The 24,675-nt window shown below is 36.4% G+C and overlaps 1 protein-coding gene across 5 annotated transcripts in view; it reads right to left on the minus strand.

Moving 5' to 3' along the window:
• Positions 1–848: 848 nt before the first annotated feature.
• IFT74 (intraflagellar transport 74) overlaps positions 849–24,675 on the minus strand; it is a 115,762-nt gene continuing 91,935 nt past the window's right edge. For all 5 annotated transcript variants that reach the window (XM_054657997.1, XM_016960694.3, XM_009456409.5 and 2 more), the window contains 7 exons: positions 18,950–19,003; positions 16,378–16,475; positions 15,480–15,606; positions 7,977–8,140; positions 7,291–7,416; positions 3,107–3,167; positions 849–1,164 (listed from right to left, as the gene is read on the minus strand). In XM_054657997.1, the coding sequence (XP_054513972.1) occupies positions 1,046–1,164; positions 3,107–3,167; positions 7,291–7,416; positions 7,977–8,140; positions 15,480–15,606; positions 16,378–16,475; positions 18,950–19,003 (749 nt within the window). In that variant the 3' untranslated portion in view covers positions 849–1,045. The remainder of the gene's footprint in view (positions 1,165–3,106; positions 3,168–7,290; positions 7,417–7,976; positions 8,141–15,479; positions 15,607–16,377; positions 16,476–18,949; positions 19,004–24,675) is intronic.

Here is a 24,675-nt window from a genome sequence, read left to right on the forward strand (position 1 = left end):
TATTTATTTTAAAAAATCAACATATATGAGTAAATTTTAAAGTATGTAAATAATATCTCAATAAAGCTATTTTGGTTTAAGAAATCAATGTGTTGTTTCAGAAATACTGAAAAGTAGAGTTACTTAGTGAACACGATATCAGAGCAAAAATAGGATGGTTTTAAGTAATATTTTATGCTGGCCAAGGTGACTCATTCCTGCACGATAAGAGAACATACATCTACAGTTAATATAATGTCTTCCAGACTCTATCCCTCTCTCCCAATCCTACCTCTTCTAGCTTTTTTCCCCAAATATTCTGGCTAATGTTTATAAATTAATCTACTTAAGTCCTCCTAACAGTACAAGAGAGTAAACGCATACTGCAGGGTGGCAATGAACAGCAGTAGCCATAGTCCAAAACAGCCCACTGTAAATGTAGTTTTTTACCTAATGTTCTTCCAGACATATATATGTGAAAAAATATTTTAAGAATTGCAAAGATTAAAAGTTTCTAATTCCAAATCTTTAGGTATAACTGCTATATAAAGAATATATGTTATATATTTACCTGTGACATTATATGGTCTAATACACATCAAATATAACCTATTTGAGAAGTAACGTTCAAAGCTAAAAATCTCCCTTCTAATCTTACTAATTTTTTCTAGAAGTAAAAATTGACAAGGTTGATCTAAGTGCTAAATCAGAATCATACTCCATGCATCCGTCCTAGAGTTGATACAAGAAAAGCTTATCTCATTTGTTGCCATAGATGGATTATACCAGCTAAATAAATTTCAATGGTCACTTTTAGTTTCTTTACCTCTTGGTTCAAATACAAGTAGCATAAAAAGAAAAGAAGATGGTACTTTTTAATATGCAAACCATTTATTGAACTATTTACTATTTTAAAATATCATTCTTAAAAGAGGCCACAAAAATTATAACATTCAGAAATTTTAGGTAAACTCCAAAAGTAAGCTTTTTTTTTTTTTGGTAGTCAACTTGTACCAAGTTTAGCAGCAAGAGGATACTTCCTTAGAGACTTTCAGTGGACTTAAACTCAGTTTCCGCTGGTGCTATGTAAAGCATCCACGATGGTTTTATTGTACTCTGCAATCTGCTTGGTCACATTTTTCTTAATTGGCTGGTAATCACTCTCTTGACTCTTGGTTGCTATGACTAATTACATGAGTTAAGGGGGAAAACAATGTCAACAAAAATCTAATTGTGCCTGAGAAAGGAACTAAATACTGACATTTTTCATACTGAAGATGGTACAAAAAAGCACAATTAGAATACTTTAAAATACAGTACATTATTTTAACAGATTAAGCATCAATTAAAACCTAAAATGCCAAGCTAAACTTATTGCAAAAAATTCATATACAACATAAACACTTTTTAATACTTAATATGTTACGCATTTTTAATCTAATTCTGGTCTTAGAACAATCTAACGTTCAATGAACTAGTTCCCATATTCAAACACACATACACACATACACATACCACGTTCTCTAGAGTACCACAAATAATTTAAGGCAAATTTCTAGACTTCACTCTGCTCCAAAATCACCTACTTTATGTTGCACAAAACTCCACTGTTAGACTTAGAGCATACTGTGAACAAGTCCTCTATTTTTAAACTAAGTTGCACTAACACTGGCAACAGAGCACCTAAAACACCTTATCTGGAGGTAAGATGGGGTCCAGGCTGCTTCTGAGCTGAAGTTCAGCACCGCCCTGGGGGAGAACCTATGCTGCCACTGAGTCAGGATCTAGTTCTCCAGGCAGAGACACCCTTGAATGGGTCAAAGAAGGGAATAGGAAACAACTTTTAAGGAAATATTTGTTACAACTTCACAACACATGTTCTCAACAGCTGCTTGCTGCCTCCTGTAATCAAACTAAAAGTAAACAATAAGATGAGACATAAGTATCATCTTTGTAGACATATAATGGAGTTGAAATGGCTAAAACATGGATGAGCTTGGAAGTCAAACTTCTCAGGATCTTACTTAGTTTACCTCCCTTTGCTGCCCAGATATTCAAGATAGAACCATATAAACAACAAACAACTATATATTATATATTATGTACATATATATATACTTGTGGATATATATAACTATATGGTTATATATAATTCTCCCAACACTATGAGAAGGAAATATTAACTATATTTTAGAGATTTTAGAGATGATACAATTCTGGGGCCGAGAGCAGTGGCTCATGTCTCTAATCCCAGCACTTGAGCAGGCCGAGGTGGGATTGAGCCTAGGAGTTTGAGACCAGCCTGGCTAAGTTGGCGAGACCCCTGTCTCTAAACAAAAGAGAAATTCTTGCCATGTTTTTCAGAAGATTTACTGATAATGTTTAACTTTACCCAAGCCCTGTGATCCTGGAAAATTGAATCTTAAGAGATGATACAGTTCTAGCTTGAACAGATTAAATTGTCCAGTTTGTAACTTACAAGCAGTAGAGTTAACATTTAAAATTGGATCGCCCGACTCCAAAATCTGGGCACTTAATCACTATGCCACATTAAGTCTTTGTACTCTTTTTTTGGCAATTCCCAAAATCTGCTTTCTATTAGTTACTTGAGGGCACGCGTGTGCACACACACACACACACACACCTCTTAACTACTGTAGAATTGAAACAGTCATATTCATTTAATTTAGCTCAGTGTTTTGTACATATTTGGTATTTAATAAGTAGGTGTTGAACTAAATTTGAGTCTTTAAAAAAATTCCTAGAAAAAAATAACTCAGTCAACTTCATTTTCAGCTTTTTTTTTTTTTTTTTTTGAGACGCAGTCTTGCTCTGTCACCCAGGCTGGAGTGCAGTGGTGCCATCTCGGCTCAATGCGAGCTCCACCTCCCGGGTTCACGCCATTCTCCTGCCTCAGCCTCCCAAGTAGGTGGGATTGCAGGCACCCGCCACCATGCTCGGCTATGTTTTTTTTGGATTTTTTAGTAGAGATGGGGTTTCACCGTGTTAGCCAGGGTGGTCTCAATCTCCTGACCTTGTGGTCCACCTGCCTCGGCCTCCCAAAGTGTTGGGATTATAGGCATGAGCCAACCGCACCCGGCCCCATTTTCAGCTTTTTAAAGGATACATTCTTTCATCGCAAAATTATTTTGCTCAAGGTGTTGCCACTTTCTCTCCAAATTTGTAAGCTAAAAACATAAAAGAAAAATATTAATTAGGACCCATATTTAAAACAATTAAATGCCTTTCTAAGAGGATAAGACAAAAAAAATCTCTCCAACTTTAAATCTTATCAACTTACATTTTATTGAGATAAAGCCATGGTAGAAAAAAGATTAAATAATAGTAAATACATTAATACAGTGATGAATCCTATAACATGTTTTACTCTATATATTTATTTTAATTATAAAATATTTTAAATGTTTATTATACCAATGAACATGCCAACTGAAAGACAATTTATGATTTTCCTTTCCCTAAAAAAACTTTTAAAAGAAAAATGGGACATGATGGGAATCTCTTCTTAAAATCTGGAAGTCTAATGCCACAAATATAATACATATTCAAACACTGTCAAAGGTTCAGCCATATAGGAGAAACTTCCTTATTTCCAGGGCTAAATTTCCTGTCTAATTCCACAAGCTGTGATAAGAGCAGAGCTGCAGTGTGAAGATTATAAGAGAGCTGGTAAAAAGCTGGCACTGTTACAATAATTTCTGCATCAACAGGAAGCTAATGTGGATATTATATTGATGGTTGCTTCCTCAGAAGACAATTTTACTGTTATAGAATTATATTGTTTTTCTGATTTAATTAACCTTGTAACTCTGGTTATGGTCTTTCTTTTTTAAGATGCACATAGTTTTTTCCAAAGCAAAGGACCATTTGAAAATTGAAATGCTAAAATTATGTTCCACCTGGACATTTCAAAGAAGTAATGATTATTTTTAAAAATACAATAATTGAAGCAACAGTGGAAATGTTTCTATCCTCACGTTAAAATAAATTTCAGGGCGTAAATTCAGGCTTGATGTAGATCCATCTCATTGTTTCCTCCAAAGAGATAAATCTAGATATTAGAATGAATCATAGCTAATTAATTATGTGAACTGTATGTGCTGTGAGCTGGTATTACTAAATCACATCAATCTCCCCCAGACAGGACCTTGAAGTTAAGATGGACTTAAGGAAGCAGTCAGCAGTTTCTGGCAGTAAATCTCTAATAACCTTCAGCAAAGTCAAGTACCAGACTTTTTTGTCATTGTTTCATACAAACAGGTGGCCTTCTTAGAATGCATCAGACCTGTTAAGTGCTATAGGAATGGTATAAAAGCAATGCTGTGTCAGATGGTCAAATTCCTTTTACATTATACCTCTATATTATTGACTCCTTTAAACCTCCAAGGACATCATGAAGCAAAAATTCATTTTGAAAATCTGTTTTTCCCTAACTAGTTTAAATAATCTGTTACATAAAATTCTTTAGAGATGCCAAAAGCCAGTTTTCAAGAAGATAATTGTGAAAGATAGGAAGACCAGGATTTGATTCAATCAGTTGGGATTCACAAAAGATGACAAATAACACAGAGAAGGATTCAAAATTGTGGCTTATGTTATGATTTCCAGTTATCAATACATGGAGTTAAAATTAGCAATTAATGTGGGGATAAACAAGGTAACCACTCACTGGCTCTAAGAAATGGTGTTTTTCAAGTGCTTTCCACCTTAAATCATCTATTCAGTGAATGAGGAGGGCTAATATTCCATAAGAAGTATCAGTATTTTTTTCCAAGAATTGCTGAAGACAATGACCTCCCAAACTTTGTCTTGTTTCTTCCCCAGCACTCATCCTCACTCTAAACAACCTAAGAAAATTGTGTCAATTATAAGTCTATATCTAGGTTTCCATATGAAGTAGAACAGAATAACTGGTAAATTTGAATTATGTAAATTAGTGATTTCTAAGCTTTTAGTAGTTGTAGCAAGCTTTCATGAGATTCTACCCTTTTCAAAAAGAATGTAAGGTGTATGTTGTTTTCAAATGGCACATCCATACAATGAAATAGCTAATGCTATAGAAATGTCACCAAAGGCCGAGTGTGGTGGCTCACACCTGCAATCCCAGCACTTTGGGAGGCCGAGGCAGGTGGATGACCTAAGGTCAGGAGTTCGAAACCAGCCTGGCCAACAAGGTGAAACCCTGTCTCTACTAAAAATACAAAAAAATTAGCCAGGCGTGGTGGCTGGCGCCTGCAATCCCAGCTACTTGGGAGGCTGAGGCAGGAGAATTGCTTGAACCCAGGAGGTGGAGGTTGCAGTGAGCCAAGATCACACCACTGCACTCCAGCCTGGGTGACAAGAGCAAAACTTCGTCTCAAAAAGAAAAAAAAGGCTAAGCACAGTGGCTCATGCCTGTGATCCCAGCACTTTGGGAGGCTGAGGCAGGAGGACAGTTTGAGGCCAGGAGTTCAAGACTAGCCAGGGCAATACAGCAAGACCCTGTCTCTATAAAAAATAATAAAAATTGGCTGAGCATGGTGGTCTGTGCCTGTAGTCCTAGCTACTCAGTGGCTGAGGCAGGAGGATCGGTTGAGTCAAGGAGCTCCAGGATGCAGTGAGCTACAATTATGTCACTACACTCTACCCTGGGCAACAGAGTGAGACTCTGTTTTAAAAAAAAAAAAGAAGGCTGAAAAAAGTTAAGAAAATGTTGAAAGACTGTATGAATAGCATGGTTTTATTTTTTGTAAAAACAATATGGATGTATGATTGCAAAGGACGAAAATACTACAAGGATATGGCACCAAAATGTTAACAACGGTTGTACCTAGGTAGTAGAAAATCAAATGACATCATTTTTATTTTGCTCTATCATGATCACATAACCATATGAAGAAAAAGAGAGTTTTGGTTTTTTTTTGAGACAGAGTCTCGCTCTGTCACCCAGGTTGGAGTGCAGTGGCGCGATCTCAGCTTACTGCAAGCTCCGCCTCTCAGGTTCAAGCCATTCTCCTGCCTCAGCCTCCCGAGTAGCTGGGACTACAGGCACCCGCCACCACTCCTGGCTAATTTTTTGTATTTTTAGTAGAGACGGGGTTTCACCGTTGTTAGCCAGGATGGTCTTGATCTCCTGACCTCGTGATCCGCCCACCTCAGCCTCCCAAAGTGCTGGGATTACAGGCGTGAACCACCGTGCCTGGCCAAAAGAGGGAATTTTTAATGCATTTAGGGTTTTAAACCATGTGTGCAAATTTCTAATATAGACCAATTAGATATAAGAATGATCAATTTTTTTCAGACCATAGTTATTGACTTTGTACATGACACATAATGCTTCATTCAATCATTCAACAAATAATTGCTGAGTACCTACGATGTGCCAACCAATACCACAGTGCAAGGAATAAAGTAAACGAGACAGACATTGTCTCTGTCCCGTCAGAGCTCTCAATCTAGACCTCACACGCTGTTCAAGTAATTATCAGCAAGATGAGTGATATGAAAAGGGGGCTGCAGGTATATATATCTATGCATCCTATGTAAATAATTGGAGATATGAATTAAGAAGTTCAAGGATACCTGGATTGCTCTTTATAGCATTATTTCAATGGTTTTAAAACTAGAAATTACCTAAATATCCAACGAAAGGGAATTGGTTCAATATATTATGCGACATCCATGTACTAGAATATCATTAAGCTATTAATATTTTTTAAAAGTCAATATATATATTGACAAGGGAAAGTACTTATGATGTATAGTTAATCATGAAAAACAAGCTCCTAAATGATATGTACAATATGGTACAATTTCTATAAATGCATAGAAATACATGTGTACCTAAGTATATGCATAAATGTGTATACACATATCTATCTATCTATCTATCTATCTATCTATCTATCTATCCATTGACTAAAAGAACCCACACTAAAGCAACAATAAGCATTCTCTCTTCTGGGTGGTGGGGTACTAATCATTAGAATTTATTTTATTTGTGATTTTACGGATTTTTAGTTTCTGTATTAGTAATGTTTCACTTCCAAAATTTTTAAAATATACTACCCCATATATCTTAATAGTTGTGCCCAAGACAGTATCTAACAGAGTTGGCTTTCAATATAGGTTTATGGAAGGTAAGAAAGCAGGAGTCCATTCATTCTGAATGAAGACTGTACAGAATCTGGCTGTCTTAAAAGTCAGAAAATCTAGAAGGTATATAAAGCAAATTTTAAAATAAAAAAATGATTGTTTTGGGGTGAAAATATAGACTAAGAGAATTTCAAAGTCATTTAAAACATTTTTTACCTGAGAATGTGTCTCATTTTCTTGCAATTGTGTTTTTAGTGCCTCATATTCTATGTTTTGCTTCTCCATTATTTTCTTAAAGGCATTTCTGTGGGTTGATAATATCATTCTCTCCTGATGTAATTTCTAGAAAGATCCAAACAGAAGTGACAGGTTATAGACAATATGTAGTAAGCCAATATAAATCATATTTAACTTAATTTCAATAACTATATTCTGGTAAAATTATATCAAGGCTATAACTACTCTAAAACCCGTTTGTAAAAATATCCTTTGAACTATAAGCTATGTTAACATTATCTGTATTAATAACTCTATTAATGCTGCCATATCTCTCCCGACCCTACCAAATTAAGTCTAAATTAATGTAAATGGCAATGGAAAGCCACTGACAAGTTTCAGGTAGGATAGAGTCATAATCTAAACTGCATTTAACAAAGCTCACATCTGCTGAAATGCTCTGTATTAAGTAGCAGCTATACCTTGCTTTTCAATTTTTGCTTTTCTTTAAAACTTTAAGTCACTCTAAATTCCAACTACATATGTAAACATTTTTATTTTTTCTCACTTATATATATAAAATAATCAACTTAAAATAATAAATCCTATAAACCACAAATATATTACATGTGATCAAGAAAAAAACAATCTGAATTGTAATTCTGTAAGACTTGGTTAACATTTACCTTTATCTTTTCTTCACCTGATGATTTTAAAGCTGGCAAATCATTATATGTCTCCAGATCAGTTGTCATTTGCTTAATTTTGCTTTTTAGAGAATGCTGTTCTTCAGTCATCTTACTTTCTAGAAGCTCCATTTTCTGCAGATCCAACTGCAGACGTTGAATGTCTGAAACATAAGAATTTAAGGTGATAATTAATCAAAATTTTATTCCTTTCACATAAGGAAATGTAATGCAACTATTAAAAATCATGTTTTTAAAGAATATCTGTAAAAGAAATATATGTTCACTGTAACCAGTGAGATAATATAAACTAAGAAAAAAAAAATACTCATCCCCTCAATAACCAATTTCAGGTAACCAATATATTAGGGAATCAAGTTAACCTGATGTCTATTAGCCACAGCTGTCTCCATGCTAACAAACATTTAAGTTTTTTTCTTGCTTAGTAATATAATCTATATTATGAGATAAAGACACATTATTTTTAATAGAAGCATGACACAGTTATGTAGGGAAAAAACCAAGTTATAAAACATTATATATATATTTGAGCACAATTTTATAATTGCACATATAATCAACTCTTACTATCTGTGGTAGTTATGTCCTATGAAGTTATTGTGAACGATGAGTTAGCAAATATTGAACTATTGCTCCCAAAGGAAATACAAAGTTCCTGTGAGCCTTTAGTCACATTTTAGTCAATTAGCCAATACATAATCTTGCTTTATGTTTGTTTAAAGACATTTTATTTACTATAGGTTGTAGATTCACTAACATTGAACTCACAGCCAACAGCACTGTAACTTATGCCTGAATTAAGTTTACCTATCACACATTTTCTCCATAAGGCTATGATGTGCCTTAGGAACACTTAGCACATCAGCACTTTGCTTGGGGCCATTTTAAATGGCATGATCACCAACAGAAAGCACAAAAATGCAAAAAACATGCCACTAAATATACTGCAAAAAGGAAACCTCTTTATAGTATGAGAACTGATATAAGAAGGCAGAGTGTTGCCTTTTTCAACTTCTGTTGGCAATGTGCATGTCAGGCTGTTGAAATTTTTCACGAGTCTGCACATGCCCACAAATGATCATGAAAATGCTGCAAGGATTGATTTGGGGGGTACAAAGTAACTTTAGTGAGAAGGCAAATTCACAATATGAAATATATGAATAATGAGGATACCTGTGTGTGTCTCATTCTTCCATTCAAAAATATCAAGCATCTACTATGTGCCAGGTGCTGAGGATATAATAGCAATCAACAGAGACATAGTTTTCACTCAGGGAGCTGTATTTTAGAGGTAGAAGCAGGCAATTAAATAAGTATTTACAATAAACTGGATAAATATGAAAAGAGTAGCACAGGGTGCCATAAAAGCATGTAGCAGGGATGAAGAGAGCTCTCTAAAGATATGCCTTTCAATTAAAGGCTTAAGGTTTATGAATATCACACAAAGAGGAAGGTAAAAGTGTTCCAGCAAAAACAATCAGCATGTGCAAAGTCTAGAGGTAAGAAAGTCTAGTACCTTTGAGCCAGTAACAAGTTCAGCATACTGAATAGTAAATGAATATGAATGAATTTGAAGAGTAAAAAACAATGCTTCGAAAGTCACTGATTTGAGAAAAGAGGCTGTTATCCAACCAAAATTTTTAAAGTTAGTATAATTAAGCCAGTATTTCTTGAATGTTTCCTTTTATCCCTTTAAGCGTTTTAAAAGTCAACCACAGCGACATACACTATTTAAAAATATATATGTGTATGTACACATAAATACAAATATGTATATAGCAAAACTTAAATGTTGTTGCAAAGAGTTTTGTTTTGTTGGATTCTTATCTCTACCACGGTTAGAAATAGTTATGAGAATCAAAGAGTTGAACAAGTGACTAAGGCTTATGCTATTTTAATGCTCAAAATAGGAACTGTTTTTAGCCTGTAGATATTTTGACTATTTGGAGTAAACACTGATATAAATCTAACTGCAAGTTTAATTTGAATATATACTAGGGAAATACATTTAAGAACCATACAAATTGATTTTTCTTGATAAAAGGAGAAAATGGCTGGTATAGGGTAAAGTTTATCTTCCTTTAACAACAGGTCCCCAATGAAAAGCTAAATGCTACTCCAAGGGAAGAGACAGGAAGAGGATGCAGTCTAGTTCCTTCTGATATGCCGTGAAGTTGCAAAGTTTACCAAGCAGTGTGTACATAGGAGCAAAATCTCAGAAGGAACCACTTTGACCCGGGGAAGTGTTTCTAAGATAGTCTGTCATCAGCACATTTGTTTACTCTCTGGAGTTTCCTTTCCAAAAATATAAATAAAAACTATTGCTCATAAATCCCTTGCCTCTTTGCCCATGCAGTACACCAGTGTTTCTCAACCTTTTTCTTACATTATTGATTCCCTAAGAAGTCGATTACAGACTCTTTTTCCCCAATCACCTCCCTCCCCTGAAATTTTTACATCACCCATGTGGTGTGTAGCCATTTAGGTATGGTGACCTCTGGAGGGCCATTATAATATCTAAGTTTTCTTCACCCTTCCCCCAAGAAGTGATTGCTCCATTAAAAAAAAAAAAAAAAAAAAAAAAAGGCCAGGCGCGGTGGCTCACGCCTGTAATCCCAGCATTTTGGGAGGCCGAGGCGGGCGGATCACGAGGTCAGGAGATCGAGACCATCCTGGCTAACACGGTGAAACCCCGTCTCTACTAAAAATACAAAAAATTAGCCGGGCGAGGTGGCGGGCGCCTGTTGTCCCAGCTACTCGGGAGGCTGAGGCAGGAGAATGGCGTGAACCCCTGGGGGCGGAGCCTGCAGTGAGCCAAAATCGCGCCACTGCACTCCAGCCTGGGCGACAGTGAGACTCCGTCTCAAAAAACAACAACAACAACAACAACAACAACAACATGGAGTACACTAAATCCATTCTATCTGAAAGGCGAACAAGAATATTATAAACCTCTCATGGTGTTTTGAAGATACAAAAAAATTTCTTGAGGTGGGGGATGGTGTTAGGGAAGGAAAGAAAGAATAAATTATATGGTTGGTTGAAGTTAAAATGAAAACAATGTAGTAAATGAAATTAATTATAAGCATCAAAGAATTTAACCCTTACAAAGAAAAATTTCCAGCAAAATCCTTATCATACTATTAAACTGGATTTTTATCTCCATTGAAGCCAGTTTTCAATTTTTTTTCAAAGTGTACATCTCAGGAGAACACATAATGACTACTTTTTTTTGAGATAGATTTTCGCTCTGTTGCCCAGGCTGGAGTGCAATGGCGCGATCTCGGCTCACTGCAACCTCCACCTCCCGGGTCCAAGTGATTCTTCGGCCTCAGCCTCCTGAGTAGCTAGGATTACAGGCTTGCACCACCACACAGGCTAATTTTGTATTTTTAGTAGAGATGGGGTTTTACCATGTTGGTCAGGCAGGTCTTGAACTCGTGACCTCTGATGATCCGCCTGCCTTGGCCTCCCAAAGTGCTGGGATTACAGGCGTGAGCCACCTCCCCTGGCCCATAATGACTAGTTGTTAAAAGGAATTGTAAACACAAAGTATACAGTACGGAATGAATACAAAGTCTTGATTATTGAATTTGTTTCCTGGTATTGATTTTTGCCTTTTAAAAAATGTACATTTCTTGACAGCTGTTACAGAAAGATAGCTTAAAGGGGGGAAAACTTGTTGAATTTACATTGACTTTAGATAAAAGAAAAACTTAGGCATGAAGGTCTAAAATACGAAACAGAGGTTTTCTAAATGAAATAAAACTATAAAATTATTTAGTTTATAGAAAAGAGAAAATATTTTTAAATATTCATATATGTCCAAAAGAAATGAAAATAGGATCATGAAGAAATACTTACACACCCATGTTCACTGCAGCATTATTCACAATAGCTAAAAGGTGGAAGCAATCTGTCTGTCTATAGATAGACTTTAAAATATGATATATACATGCAATAGAATGTTATTCAACCTTAAAAAAGAAAATCCTTCTTTGCTACAACATGGATGAACCTTAAGGACATTACGCTAAGTGAACTAAGTCAGTCCCAAAAGGACAAATACTGTATGACTTCATTTATATGAGGTAATTTAAAGTAGTCAGACTCATAGAAACAGAAGTAGAACGGTGGTCTCCAGGGGTCAGGGGATAGGGAAATATGGAGTTGTTATTCAGGAGGTAAAGTGTTTTTGTTCTGCAAGATGAAAAAGTTCTAGAGATTCGTGGCACAACAATGTGCATATAGTTAACACTACTGTACTGTACACTTCAAAATGGTTAAGATGATAAATTTTGTTATGTGTTTTTTTTACCACAATAAAAATATACTCACAGTCAAACCAACAGTAGTTATATATCAAGAATGTAACTCCTCCAGTTACTTGGCATATAGACATACAAAAAAAAAAAACTACGGCAAACAAACTCTCAACAAATCTGGATATAAAATAGGCTTAAATATAGCAATTATATACCTATATCACCACTACTAATGCAATTAATAGCATTCAGTATGCATTTATAGGTCCATAATCCCTTATCTAAAACCCTTGGGCAGTTCTATTTCAGAATGCAGAATTCTTTGGATTTTAGAAAAGTAATATAGCACATATACTAATGATTACATAACTCCCATGGCAAAGTCTGAGGGAATACCTTGTCATCAAGTACATGAATATTTCTATAGCAAAAAGCATAAATAGTCACACTAGGTAGGATAATTAAAAACTATAAATAGCCTCACGTCAGTTCAGGTCAGGTCAGGTTTTGCTGCCAATATCTTTTTAGATTTTGGGAATCCAGATAAAGGTATTATGGATCATTATTTCATTTCAAAAATCTTTTATATATATATATTATTATACTTTAAGTTCTAGGGTACATGTGCACAACGTGCAGGTTTGTTACATATGTATACATGTGCCATGCTGGTGTGCTGCACCCATTAACTAGTCATTTACATTAGGTGTATCTCCTAATGCTATCCCTCCTCCCTCCCCCCACCCCAAAACAGGCCCCGGTGTGTGATGTCCCCCTTCCTGTGCCCAAGTGTTCTCATTGTTCAATTCCCACCCAAAAATCTTTCAACATTCTTAAGTTAGCAAATATTAATTAGGTCTTCATTTCTCACTATCTCACTAACTGTAGTAATTCCAGGTAGACAAAAACATAGCTAATTCAAAGCTGCAACACACCAGCATAAAGAACACCCACAGAAGCCATTAGTTCATAAACCAAAGATCCCATACAAATTTTTACATGACCTTATCCTAGTCTCTTTAACCTCAACTTTGTTTATTTGTATCTAATCTCCACCTGCACCATCCCAATGGCAGCCATTAGCCACATGTGATTTTTGAGCCCTTTTAAGTATGTCTAGTCCAGGCCAGGTGCAGTGGCTTACGCCTGTATTCCCAACACTTTGGGAGGCCGAGGTGGCCAGATGGCTTTAGCCCAGGAGTTTGAGACAAGCCTGGAAAACATGGTGAAACCCCATCTCTATTAAAAATATGAAATATTAGCTAGGCGTGCTGGTGTGTGCCTGTAGTCCCAGCTAGTTGGGAGGCTGAGGTGAGAGAATCACCTGAGCCCAGGAAGTAAATGCTGCAGTGAGCTGTGATCACGCCACTGCACTCCAGCCTGGGCAATGAGAGTGAGACCCTGTCTCATAAATAAATAAATAAATAAATAAATAAATAAATAAGGCTAGTCCTAATTGAAATGTCGTGAAGATAAAATATCTCTTTGATCATTTTTATATAGTTTACATGTTGAAATAATAACTTGGCTATATCAGTTTAAATACAATATATTATTAAAATTAATCTGTCTCTTTTTACTTTGTCAACATGGCTACTCGAAAACTTTATATAAATATAATATATACTGGCATTACATTTCTCTTGGACAGTGCTGCTCTAGTCTCATGATAGCAAGCATGACTGAAACTAATTAAAATGAAACATCATCTCTTCTTAACTATCCAAGACTGGGCTGGATATGTGCCCTATGTACTTCCGTTGCTCCTTATGCTTACTTCTATCATAGCATTATTTCATTGTATCATAACTGTCACTCCACCAAGTTGAAAGTTTCTTGAGGAAACAGATTAGATTTTTTTAAGCCTCTTATACTGACAAAGATTCAATCCTTGACCAAACTAGCTAGGCTCCTCTGAGCTCTCTTCTCAACTAGGCCTCAACCTCTGCCTATAAAAATTCCACTCTCAGCACAAATGATTTCATGCACCACCTTCTACCCACATTAGAAGATTTAAACAAACAGTTTCTAACAGCTCAAGTCTGCATCCCTGGGATGACCCTATCCCCACTTAAAGTGCCTGCCAGACAAAGCTCAAGGCCACCAAAAGAATGTACTATTTATTCTAGCCCGTACTGGTCAACAGGCCCCTGACTACTCTTTCTTAGGGCATCCAGTTGTGAATCTTTCCTCTGTACCTTTAAGATGTATATGTGTATTAGTCTATTTGCATTGCTATAAAGGCATACCTGAGACTGGGTAATTTATTTTTAAAAAATAAGTTTATTTGGCTAATGGTTCTACAGGCTGTACATGAAACATGGTGCCAGCAACTGCTTCTGGTGAGGGCCTCAGGAAGCTTACAATCATGACAGAAGGCAAAGGGGAGCCTGCATGTTACAAGGCAAGAGAGAGGAGGAGGAGGTACCAGGCTCTTTTAAACAACCAGATCTTGCGTGAACTCACAGAGAACATACTAATTACTGCAAGGATGACACTGAGCCATTCATGAGAGATCCGCCCCCATGACCCAAACATTTCCCACTAGGCCCACCTCCAACACTAGAGGTCACATTTCAACATAAAATTTGGAGGGGACAAAAAATCCAAACCATATCTGTATGTACCTCCCACAACTCAGGAGTATTTTCCTCAAGGACCTAAAAGCCATTCCATTAAAACGTGATTATCAGGAAAGTTAGGGCCTCTGTCTGCTAGTCTGTGTATAAACATAGACTCCTAACTTGCTAATTGCCAGCTAACAGACACAGCTGGCCTAACCAGCATGTATATTGATGAACCCTGTAATTTTTCATTTCCCTTACTACTCCCTCATTCTCCCTTTAAAACACTCAATCACCTCTGTACAAATCAAAGTTTATTTCAATTCATGCTGGACCCTCCTGCCTTACTGCCATGCTGTATTACTGACTAAAATCTATCCTTAGCACTTTAACTTGCATCCAGCTTTGTTTATCTTTAACAATATCCAGAATTATATAGCACAGGCTTGAAATAAGTATTCAATAAATGTTGTTAAATCAGTGACAATATACAACATAATACTAGCCAGCTGATGAAAAAAGCCACACATAATTCTGGGGCAATAGGCAATCATAAATTATAACCTCTGTCAATGAGGCTTTAAAAGAATCAGAGAATAACATTGATATATTTTTTTAAAAAAAGAATATTAAAATCTAGGTTGTTTTCTCACCTGAAGTCAAATTCTGAGCTGTACTTTGTGATTTCTGCACTTCAGTAGATTTAAAATTGAGGTCATCCTGCATCATCTTTAGCTCTTGATTGGTGATAGAGGATATCTGTTCCATACGATTTATATTCTGCATTTGCAGAGAAATAAAAATAGAAAAAAATCCACTGATTTAGTTCTCAATAAAACTCTTGGAAAACACTGTCAAAGGATGAGATGTTTGGATCAGGTATTTTTTTTGAAATACACCATTCAAGTTATATGTTGTATAGAAAATGAGATTCCAAATTGGGTTTTCTCAATAAAGACAGACTATAAATTCAAAATTGTGGGTTTTTTTCATTTCCTTTATTTCACTGTAGAAAAAATTCAACTACACTATTTTAGAAACTGGTTGGAGTCTTAAAACACTAGAATATTGAAAGGGGAGCATGCATTTCATAATAGATGCCCAATAAACATTTTTTGATAATTTGAGATACTCATTACATATACATACAAGAATCTTTTTATTTACAATAAATTTACAGTATAAAAATATATTAACATTTTCTAACATGTCTAGATTTTGAAATTATCTGTGCAAATGTTACTTTCAAAAGTTCAGATAGATTAACAATGGAAGAAGATCATAATAATTACTCTGAATTAGTGCTTCATTTACTGCTGAATATTGATATTATACATGTCATCCTTTTTCTCTATCACCCTAATTACCTGACATTTTGCTAGAGTGATAAAAAAGTTAATAGCTGAAATAAATAGTAACAAGTAAGGGAATTGAAAGGAAGCAGTTAAATGAGAAGATACAATAGTGAGCCGTTCTATTTTTTGAGTTGTATTTGGAAAGTTGATCCCGGCAAAAATAAAGAGGACACCAAGACAGGCACATGGTACTCACTCGACTGCAGTGCTCCAAGAGTGCAACAATGTTGGCTTCTATCTGTGCCTTTCGTTTCAGTTCCTGATTCTTTGTTTCCTCAAAAGTCTCAATAAAAGCTGACAATTGGAAAACATAAGAGAGGTTACTGCTGATAGAGTTAACACTATATAAACTCTAAAAAGTTCTTAAGAGTGCTTTTTAGAATTTTCTTTTTTTGAGACAGAGTCTCACTCTGTTGCCAGGCTGGAGGCAGTGGCACGATCTCGGCTCATTGCAACCTCCACCTCTGGGTTCAAGGGATTCTCCTGCCTCAGCCTCCTGAGTAGCTGGGACTACAGGCATGCACCATCACGCCCAGCTAATTTTTGTATTTTTACTAGAGACAGGGTTTCACCATGTTGGCCAGGATGGTCTCGATCTCTTAACCACGTGATCCACCCGCCTCAGCCTCCCAAAGTGCTGGGATTATAAGCTTGAGCCACGGTACCTGGCCCAATTTTTAGAAATTTTAAGCTGCCACTGTTTAATTTGTTATTAACCCAAAGGTAATTATTATTCAATAAGAACTTTATATACTTTCAAACTGCCTAAATCCTGTGACCTTGATATAAGTAAATCAGAAAGTTATAAATATAAGCTCAAAAGAAATAGCTGATAAAATGACAATCAGAAGAAATTTGCTTTTATAAAGATCTCCTTTGATACATCAATAATTATTAACACCCTGACTACTAACTTTATTTCTATAATTTCCACTGCTGAATACCCATTTTATCTGAAAATAAGTATTTTATTTACAATGCTGGATTCATTTCAACTAAATGAATTTAATAATGTATTCAGATTGTAAATAAATATTCTAGGAAATTATCTTTTTACTTGTTTAATATAGAAACAGCTCTTATTTACATTTTCGAGTATTTCTCTGGAGCATCTAAAAAATAGAAACTTTCAGTCAAAAATAATTTTACTGTTAGCATGAATAACATCAATAGCTTGCCTTCTGTAATGGATTCCCATTATACTTTTTTCTTATATTTAGTATATTTTTAAAAGTAAAACAGTCTTCAACAAAACATTTTTTATTTGAATATGGTGGTAGAGGACCACAATCAACATTTTTTATAAAACTGAATTTTCTTTAATGTCCTGCTTCAGCATTCACACAGGTCTTATGTGTGAATATCCTGCTTCTATAATCTGTTGATCACACATTAAGTGGACATATGAGATTTTTACATATACAAAGGCATAAATGAACATTGTCTTTCAGGGGTTATTTTTTAAGGAAAACAAACCATAATTAATATGTGGAAAGAAATCTGAGCTAGGTGACCTTCTATTTTAAGATTCTGTAGTATAGGAATTCTTTCCATTCATTCAGTAAACATTCATTAAATGAACACTTATTGACACCTAAGTGCCAGATACCACACTAGGTAGTATCTAGTAATTTCCAATACTGTGGTGTCATGACACATTGTTCCTTGATTTTACACCTTTCTCCTTTACCAAAAGACTTAAAAAAATGTTTTTGAGATAATTTTTGGTATTTACTGACATTTTAAAGAAAACTTGGTACACTGTAAAATAAGAGGTGACAATTACTCTTTTATAGCATGCCTCCATGAAGGTAACTATTGACATCAGACCTAGATGAAATTCTAGCACTTCGCTAGAATTCAGATTCCAGCAAAATGATAACTTAAAAGGAAACCAGTAATTGAGAATACATGCCAATTTTTTTAAAAAATTATAAACGTATAAGTTTAAGTGAAAACCAATTTATAAAATCAGGCTGAGATTTTTTTTAAGTGAATCAAAACTAACAAAAGGCAACTAAAACTATAGCTGGTGATAGAAAAAAGTGACAATATCTGATGTGAGGGCTAATAAACAATGAGATAAGTATTATGGAAAGCTAAATATAAAAGTGAAAGATACTAAAGGTGAATATAGTGAAGCATGTAAAAGAGAACATTCAATCAATAAATGATCTATAGCAGCAGTCCCCAACCATTTTGGCAGCAGGGACCGTGGAAGACAATTTTTCTATGGACCAGGGCTGGGGGCAGATGCGGGTGACGGTTTTGGGATGAAACTGTTCTACCTGAGATCATCAGGGGTTAGATTCTCATAACAAGAGTGCAACCTAGATCCCTCATACGCGATAGGGTTCACACTCATATGAGAATCTAATGCTGCTGCTGATCTAACAGGAGGCAGAGCTCAGACGGTAACGCTCGCTTGCCAGTGGCTCACCTCCTGGTGTGCGGCCTGGTTCCTACCGGTCTGCAGCCTGGGGATTGGGGACCCCTGGTCTATAGGTTTCCTCTGTACAGACTACGAATGTAAGTACTAGCTTTAGAATCTAGCCCCAACGTATAGACACTCATCACATATCTTTTTAGAATTTTCTACCCATCTCTAAATTATGCTAGAAACTATTCTTCAAGGCAAAATGCTTTGAATGTCCACACTTCTGCATTTATTAGCCATTATATCTGCCCAAAATGAGGTCTCTGATTTGGTATAAATGAACAGCAATCTGAAAATATTATATTTTTATATCTACAAGAATATCACTTACTGTCCATATGTTCCTCCCTTTTCTTTAGCTCCTTGTATTTCTGGTTCATTTCACCTATGAGAGATATAAAATACAACATGAATTTCAAAAATTGCACATACAGGGCTCTAAATTAAAAATCTCTCTTTGGTTCTCTCTATGCCATTAGTCATTGACTATTCGATGTGTTCGATTAGGTGAAATTCTTTTACAATGACTTATAGAGACTTTTCAAGTAGACATATGCATGTAACTTTAATATGTGGAACAAACAATATGATTGGAAAGGACTTAAAGGCTTTCCATTCCCAACCTGGGGCTATTCAACCTATACATGAACACCATGGGTGCTGAGAAACATAAGTTCCCAAGAAAGTCCATTCCATCTTTGAAAGATCACCAGCAAGACAGCAGAGTAACTTCACTCACAGAGTTTATACTCTAAAGATTGAACAATTAATTAAAATTAAAAGGTACTAACTGCTATCATAGGAAAAATAAAAGATGCTATAGGAGCACACAGCAAGGGCAACTAATCTAGGTTAGGGTTACAGAGAAAGTTTCCCTAAACAAGTAATATTTAAGTTGTATTATAAAGAATAGTAGGAGTTACCTGGTCAAAATACAGAAACTGCAAATGTCAAAGCATTACCAGTAAAAAGTTTCAAACTGAGGATGAATATGGTAGCATAAAGAACTGAGGGAGTGGTATGGCCGAGGCAGAGAATGAAGTGAAAAAGTAGCACAAAGATGAGGCAGCTTACGAAGCACCTTATAAGATCCATGTTAAAGAGTTTGGACTTTCTCCTAAGGACAATTACTAAAGAATTTTAACCAGGGAGATGAAATAATCCGTTTGCAATTTTGAAAAATATTTCCAGTCTGGAGAATAAAAGAGAAGTAAGATTGGAGGCAATAAAACCAGTTAGAAAGTTGTCAGGATAATCTGGGTGAAAGATGAAAGCTGCCTTGAGTAGAGCAGTGGTAATTAGGATGGAAAGTAGTGAATTATTATTTGTGACATTTAAGAGCCAGAGTGCTTGGCTTGGTGAGGGTTAAACAGGGAGGAATCAAGTATGATTCCCAGGCTTCTGGCTTGGGCATCTGAGAAGATGGTAGTACAACCTAAATGGGGAAAAAGGTGAGAAAGAGTTGCTTACAGCAGTTTTGGATATGTTGAGTTTAACAAACATGAAAAGCATGTCTAAAGAGACAAAAATCCAAGGCCTAGAAAAATGAATGAATTCTGCCATTTAGGCCTCACAGAGGGACCCATTAGTAGGAGTGGATCATGATTGTTTTATGACAATAGGATTTCACTGTAAGAAAAACTGAGCTTTGAAGGAACATGGCAGCTGCCTTCTGTAGAGAAAGCAGACAGAGACATGAACCTCCATCTGTGCATATACTTGCTTGGCGTTAAGTGAATTATGAGAACACAACGGTGATGGCAAAGTCAGAGACGTGGATTAGCAAACAGCTTTTCTGCCTTCTGGTCTGAAGAGTTTTCTGAAATTCATTGACGACAACCCTGATGCTGAGAAAATCTTATGTTAAGGCTTCCAAAATATTACTGGTAGTAAAAAGCTGCAAGTGAAAGCTAATGTTTAAGGACAGTAAATACCTAATGGTCACAAATTCCTAGCCAGGCTACACCCAGCACCAATAGGAAACCCTGGATCCACTCAAATAAGGCTCTAGATGGATTAGCAACTTTACTCAACTACTACTCAGTTCAAATGATCAACCATGGTCTCAAATTACACTGACGCCCCCTGATTAACTGTGAAGAGGAGGCCAGAGGTAATCTGTTATTAATTAAACAAACTTTGTCTGTATATGTGTGTGTGTTTATATATATACACACATTTGTAAAATATACTACAGACAGGTTTTTGAGTGGGAAACAGAAAGAGTTGGAGTTTGCAGCACACATGATCTGGGATACCCTTATAGGAGGAAGATGTGCATATAAATATCATTGCCCATGTGAAGTGGCAGAAAAGCTACTATCTCCTGAACCTGCCATGGCCCATGTTTCCAAGAAAGTCCTAGTTTCTTGTTCTGGCTATTTAAGTTCCACTCTTGGGAGACTGGTCAGGCATTAAGGGATTAGGAGGGAGGCCTGGATCCTAGACTTTACAAGGATTTAACTATCATCTTATCTTTTTTCTTTTAATCTTAAGAGAATTCCTACACATGATGTTTCCAGTTTCTCATCTTGCTTTTAAACCCCAAGACACTGCAATGAGGCTTTTCCTCCTCCTGTTCCAATGAAATTGTTCTCAGTGAGATTATACAACTGCTTAATGATCAAATTCAAACGGCAGTCAGTTATCTTACTCTGTAATATTTGACACTATTGGTACAACTTTTCAATTTTCTTTGTTTTCCTCTATGTTTTACTTTTGCTTTTTGTGGGGATGGGAGGGCTTCTCTGGCGTTTCTTACTCTCAGATCATTATTTTTCTGTCTTCTCTTCATGGGTCTGCTTCCTTCTTCATTTATATTCTAGAGTTCTGTTCTTAATGAACTTCTAACGCTATATCCATGGCAATTTCATACATTCTTGTGGTTTAAGAAATGTCAAATTTAATATATTCTCTGAGTTTTAGATTCTTTAATCTAAATGCTTACTATATATATTGATTTGGAAGCCCTTTCAGGACATCCTAACTCAGTATATTCATAATTAAACTCATAGTCTTCCCTCTCTTTATTCCCTATTATATTTGGCTGTCCTTACCATCCATTCATCATTCAAGTCAGAAACCTGAGAGGAGACTCCTCCCTCCTTCTCTCCTCAAAGTCATCCTAGTTGCCAACAGATTGAGCTGGAAGATATAACTGGTTAACATTTACAGCTGTACAGCTGGCCAGCTGGATTAGATGGGACAGAGCTCCTACACATCTCAGCAGATTCCCAAGCTTCATAAAACTTCCTCCAATATCACTATTGCTAAGAAGCAGAGTGGTCAGAGCATTAGTGAACTTCTCTATTTGGTGATTTCTCAGTGGAGGATTAGTATCTGAGTTGCCCATAAAGGCAGTGTAAATGTAGGCAGTCCTAAGGTAGGGTAAAATATAATGGTTTTTAGCAAATATATCCTTAGATTCAATATCACAGGACAGGATAAGATTGTAGATAGATGGAAGCAAATCAGTGTATCACAATGGAGGTACAAGCAAGTAAGCAGAAGGGTCTAATGTAGTAGAATCAACAATGAGGAGACCAAGGGAGAGGGAAAGGGACACAATGGTAAAAGGAAGGTAATTTTGGAGATATCCTTTAATTCTGAGCATTTGATGTGTGCATACTTCTATACTCATTTATTTATTTCAGATAAATTTACTGATTATCAGATACTAAGTGCCAGATACTGTAATAGGTGTTGGGATATCAAACTGAGTAAGACAGTTTCCACCCTATTCTCAAAGGGCTTACACTCCATTAGGTGTACAAAAACAAAAATTTATAATGCAACATAAGTGCTCTAACAGGAATGGATGAAGTGCTGTGGTAACCAGATGCGTGAAAAGACTTCAGGAGGATTTTACACAGGAATTATACCAGCAAGGTACTTTATCAGGTAACATGGGGATTAAAGAAAAAAGTAAAATATTTTCCTTTGAAGAATTTATACTCTAATAAGACAAGTGTACAAAAATGTATACTATAAATTCAGGCTTTTTCATCCCTCAAGTAGGAAAGAAGAAATGCGTCTGTGCTGTTAACAAAAGACTGGGGCTACTGTAGAAAGGACACCATTGCTTTTTTATAGTCTCTGCTATAGCCAGCAGTGGAGTAAGGGAGATATGCTCTTCTTGCACTGCCAATAGTCTGAGCACCACCAAAACTACCTCTGTCCTCACTGCAAGGAAGTTCACCCCATACTTTTACTTCTCTGGCATCAAATGACATTCTCCTGACTCAGGCTTTATAGGCTTTTATACTCTGAGAAGTAGTTCTGCCCCTAAGAAGGTCTGATTACCATTTTCCAAATAGGTGGCTATCCCAATCTTCTCTCCTGATCAATACACAACAAGACTTGTACTAGTAACTCTCCTGGCCTCAAGGTCCCCAACTCAGCAAAGCCTACTGATTTTGGAGTTGAAAGGTCAACAGAAAACAAAATCAGGGAGATGGGGCAAGAAAAAACTCCACAGGACTTTTGCACAGCCAGATTGTTTCTTAGCACTTGGAATACTTCTGAAGCACGCAAAGAAAGTCTCCCAGTACCTTTCTTTCTTTCTTTCTTTCTTTTTTTTGAGACAGTGTCTCGTTCTGTTGCCCAGGCTGGAGTGCAATGGTGCAATCTCAGCTGCAACCTCCGCCTCCCAGGTTCAAGCGATTCTCCTACCTCAGCCTCCCAGCTAGCTGGGGCTACAGGCACGTGCCACCATGCCCAGCTAATTTTTGTTTTTAGCAGAGACAGGGTTTCACTATGTTGGCCAGGATGGTCTTGAACTTCTGACCTCAAGTGATCCACCCACTTCAGCCTCCCAGAGTGCTGGGATTACAGGCGTGAGCCACCGCACCTGGCCTCAATATCTTCTATATGGCATGGTTTCTATCCCTATTACCATTCTGGTCACTCTGCTATGAATGAGCTCTAGTTTTTCTCTAACCCTTTTAACATATTATGCCAAGAAACTTGAGATTCCAAGAAGATGTCACTCTCCATAGTCTACATAACCATTTTTTGTTATGCAATCTAGGATTTCAGCCGTTTTCAAGGCTGTATCACATTAATTCATATTGAGTTATCTAAACCCCTTCTAACATTTTCACGTATTTTAGTGAGCCAGAACACTTTCTCCTCCCTGACTCCTATTTCAATTTTAATTAATTGTGGGGGCCTATAAAATTCCATCTTTTTGCATTCAGTCTATCTCTCCCATCTACTTTTCACATACCATTATTACAGTAAGCAGCAAATTAGTACATAAAATAGTCATTCCTTGGTATCTGATGGGGACTGGTTTCAGTACCCCCACCCCTCTGTAGATAACAAAACCTGAGGATGTTCAAGTCTTTTACATAAAATGGCATAGTATTTGCATATAACCTATATATACCCTCCTGCTACATACTTTAAATCATCCCTAGATTACTTATGATACCTAATATATTGTAAATGGTTGTTACACTGTGTTGTCTAGGGAATAATGACAAGGAAAATAAGTCTGTACATGTTCAGTACAGATGCAACCACTGTAGGGCAAACTACACAGTATACATCAGCAACAATGTAACACTTTTTGTTTTATTTTTATTTTAAAAATAGAAATGGGGTCTTACTATGTTGTCCAGGCTGATTTCAAGCTCCTGACCTCAAGCAATCCTCCTGCCTCAGCCTCCCACAGTGTTGGAATTACAGGCATGAGCCACCACGCCCAGCCACATTTTCTATCAACACTTGCAGATGACTTTCATTTAATGACCTGAAAGAGTACATTAAGATGCATCAAAAGTCTGGCTCTTCTGGCTGAGCACAGTGGCTCACACCTATGATCCCAATACTTTGGGAGGCCAAGATAAGAGGACTGCTTGAGGCTGCGAGTTCGAGACGAGCCTGGGCAAAATAGTGAAGCCTGTCTTTACAAAAAATTTAAAAATTAAAAAAAAAAGAAGCACAAACTGTCGCTTTTCTCTCTTGATAACCCTCATTTGACGATGATGACGATTATAATTTCTATTTGGTGCCCATGGTGCCCATATGGTGAGGTGGTGAGATGCACAGCAC

The sequence above is a fragment of the Pan troglodytes genome, chromosome 11 (genome assembly GCF_028858775.2).
Source record: "Pan troglodytes isolate AG18354 chromosome 11, NHGRI_mPanTro3-v2.0_pri, whole genome shotgun sequence".
NCBI classification, from domain to species: domain Eukaryota; kingdom Metazoa; phylum Chordata; class Mammalia; order Primates; family Hominidae; genus Pan; species Pan troglodytes.